The sequence below is a fragment of the Nematolebias whitei genome, chromosome 10, assembly GCF_014905685.2.
Source record: "Nematolebias whitei isolate Nwh7 chromosome 10, NemWhi1, whole genome shotgun sequence".
Taxonomy (NCBI): domain Eukaryota; kingdom Metazoa; phylum Chordata; class Actinopteri; order Cyprinodontiformes; family Rivulidae; genus Nematolebias; species Nematolebias whitei.
In genome coordinates this window covers 632,677-635,970 of record NC_056507.1, presented here as the reverse complement: position 1 = coordinate 635,970, position 3,294 = coordinate 632,677, and the positions used below count along the sequence as shown (strand labels likewise).

Sequence of the window (3,294 nt, the reverse complement as noted above, 5' to 3'; positions counted from 1 at the left end):
GGTATGGCAGGAGCCATGACTGAGCAACAGACAGGTATGGCAGGAGCTGAGACTGATCCTCAACACCTTTTTTCTTCATCTGTGTTTGAAACTTTGTAAATAAATTATTGGATTCAACTCTGGCTGCTAGCAAAATATAGTAAATCACTGAACCAGTTTTAATACCACAGTTACAACTAATTAACTTTTGGATTCAACTCAGTTCCAGATGTTCTTCTATGTCAATTGACCTCAAAACACAAAAATGGCCACAATCATTGGATTTTATCGATATTGAGGCTAAAATGAGTGTGGTACGTCGTCTACAACCAGTAGAAAATATTAGCAGTGACAAAGTTGTTGTCCTTTTATTGACTTCATCAGGAGGAGACAGAGACACCATCAGGTAGAAAAACAACAGAGGTCCAGGACTCACACTGAGCTGCCACGATGGACATCTGAATCAGGAGGAAGCAGAAGATGAGTGCATGAACCCTGTCCATGTTCCTGTCCGTGCTCGTGCCGAGTGTGGACAGATCTTTGTGTTTGTCTCTCTGGTTTCTGCTTATCTGCCTGCTGCCATGGCTGCAGTGGACTTTCACCCATCATAAAGACATGCTCCTCTGTTTGTTGGGAAGCCATAAACAATCTCTTTCTGGGGCTGATTACCTCAGATTTGGTTAGAAGACTTGAACCGTAACACCACAACCTGCTGGTGGGCACGCATGAACGAAAACAGGCGAGAACAGAATTATTTGCTTATTTTACACAAGCTTCTTCTTCGTGCTCCTGTTATTGAGATGTCCTCTGTCCTCACCTGGATTTACGATTGACAAAACAGAACACACATATCACACAATACAAACCAAGAGGCAGAACAACGAAGCCAATGAGGAAGTGTTGGCCACTCATTCGCATCATCACACTCTTGATTTAGTTCTGACCTATAGCATTGAGATTAATAACTTAGTAATAGTTCCTCAAAATCCTGTTCTGTCCGACCATTTTTTAATAACTTTGAGTTTACATTAAATGACTACACAGTCACTGAGAGTAAATTTCATCTCAGCAGGTGCTTATCAGAAAATGCTGTAACCAAATTGAAACAATCTCTTCCATCAATGTTTCCTCTGTCTTGCAGAGTAATGCATCAGAGAACAGAGACTTAGATCATCTAGTTGATCATCTTACAACTTCAATGCAAACTTCATTTGATAAAATTGCTCCGCGGAAAAAGAAAGTAATCAATCAGAGGAAACTGGCTCCTTGGTTCAATTCTGAGTTACGTACTTTAAAGCAGATATCTAGAAAGTTAGAAAGAAAATGGCGCTCCACTAACATTGAATAATTTTACTTATCCTGGAGAGATAGCCTGCTAACATACAAAAAAGCTCTCCGTAAAGCTAGAACTTTATATTACTCATCTTTAATTGATGAGAATAAAAATAACCCGAGGTTCCTTTTCAGTACCATAGCTCGTCTAATGAAAAATCCTCTCTGTTGATTCATGTATCCCTACAAATATAAGCAGTGATGACTTCATGAGATTCTTTATAAATAAACTTGTTTCAATTAAGGAAAAAGACTCAAAACAACATTCCCAGTATCACCTCTGGTTCTCTTTCAGATGAGACAACTTTAAAAATGTCACTACAACCTGATTTATGTTTGGACTAATTTTGTCCTGTTGCGCTCTGAATTGTCAAAAGCAATAGTATGCTGGTGAAGCTTCTCAGTCATCCAGGACATGATGAATTCAAAAAGCGTTCAATACAAAAACAACTGGACTTTATTTGTAACAGAAGACGTTTCGCTCCTCATCTGAGGAGCTTCCTCAATTCAAAGAGCAGAGAGTGAGAGGTTCAGGTTCAGAGGCTGAGTGAGATAAGACACACACACACATGTGTAGATTTGACAAGTCACACCTAAACACCTTAACAGTAGGTCTTTCTTAAAGTCTTTGTTCCTCTAATTCACAGACGAGGCCCCTCTGTTCCCATCAGGTGTGAAAAACTGGCTGGGGATCTGTTTTAAAGTTGCATTATAGGTTTTTGAAAGTGGAAATCTGAGGCCTCCTCCTCTGTTAAGAGACGGCTTTTCTCTTTTTACATAAATTGCTTCCTTCACCCCCCTCTCAAACCATCTGTGTTCTCGGTCCAAAATGTGCACATTTTGGACCTCAAAAGAGTGTCCCTTATCTGTGAGGTGGAGGTGAACAGCTGAGTCTTGTCCAGAGGAGGTGGCTCTCTTGTGTTGAGCCATGCGTCTGTGAAGAGACTGTTTAGTTTCTCCAGTGTAGAGGTCTGGACAGTCCTCGCTGCACTGGACCACATACACTACACCACTCTGTTTGTGTATGGGTGTTCTGTCCTTAGGGTGGACCAGTCTCTGTCTGAGAGTCCTGCTGGGTTTGAAATGTACTGGGATCTTGTGTTTGTTGAAGATCCTTCTGAATTTCTCTAATACTCCAGCAACATAAGGGATGACGATGTTTTTACGTCTGTTCTTCTCCTTTTTTTGTTTATTAGTGTGTTTTGTAGATTTCCTCGCTGACTTGACAAAAGCCCAGTTAGGATATCCACATGTTTGAAGAGCTTCTTGAATGTGTTTCTGTTCCTTTTCCTTCCCTTTTGTCTTTGTGGGGACGCGTTCGGCCCGATGTTGTAAAGTTCTGATGACAGAGTTTGTGTTCCAGGGGATGGTGGGAGTCAAACAGAAGATACTGGTCTGTGTGGGTTGGTTTTCTGTAAACTTCAATGTTGAGGCTGTCCTCTCTCTCCATCTGAACCAAACAGTCCAAAAAAGGCAGTTTGTTGTCGTTTGCATCCTCTCTGGTGAACTTGATGTTGTTATCGACCGAGTTAATGTGTCTGGTGAACGCTTCTATTTCCTTGGCTTGGATTTTGACCCAGGTGTCATCCACATAACGGAACCAATGGCTTGGCTTAGTTCCCTCATAGGAGTTTAGGGCTCTCTGTTCCACTTCCTCCATGTAGAGATTGGCAACAATGGGTGACACTGGAGATCCCATGGCACAGCCGTGCTTCTGTCTGTAAAAACTGTCATTGAACTTGAAATAAGTGGTGGAGAGGCAGAGATCCAACAGGGTGCAGATCTGGTCCGGGGTGAAGTTGGTCCTGTTGATTAAGTCCTTGTCTTGTAGAAGTTGTTTTCTGACGGTTTCTATTGCTTCAGAGATGGGTATGCATGTGAAAAGAGAAGTCACATCATACGATACAAGGGTTTCTCCTGGGGTTAGTTTCAAGTGTTGAACTTTGTTAGCAAAATCAATGGAGTTCTTTATTTGATGAGGTG

At 41.6% G+C, this 3,294-nt stretch overlaps 1 protein-coding gene across 1 annotated transcript in view; it reads right to left on the bottom strand.

Moving 5' to 3' along the window:
• Positions 1-503, bottom strand: part of cdhr5b (cadherin-related family member 5b) — a 50,077-nt gene extending 49,574 nt beyond the window's left edge. The window contains exon 1 of the mRNA XM_037682499.1: positions 416-503. Within this exon, the coding sequence (XP_037538427.1) occupies positions 416-482 (67 nt within the window). The 5' untranslated portion in view covers positions 483-503. The remainder of the gene's footprint in view (positions 1-415) is intronic.
• Between the last annotated feature and the right edge of the window lie 2,791 nt (positions 504-3,294).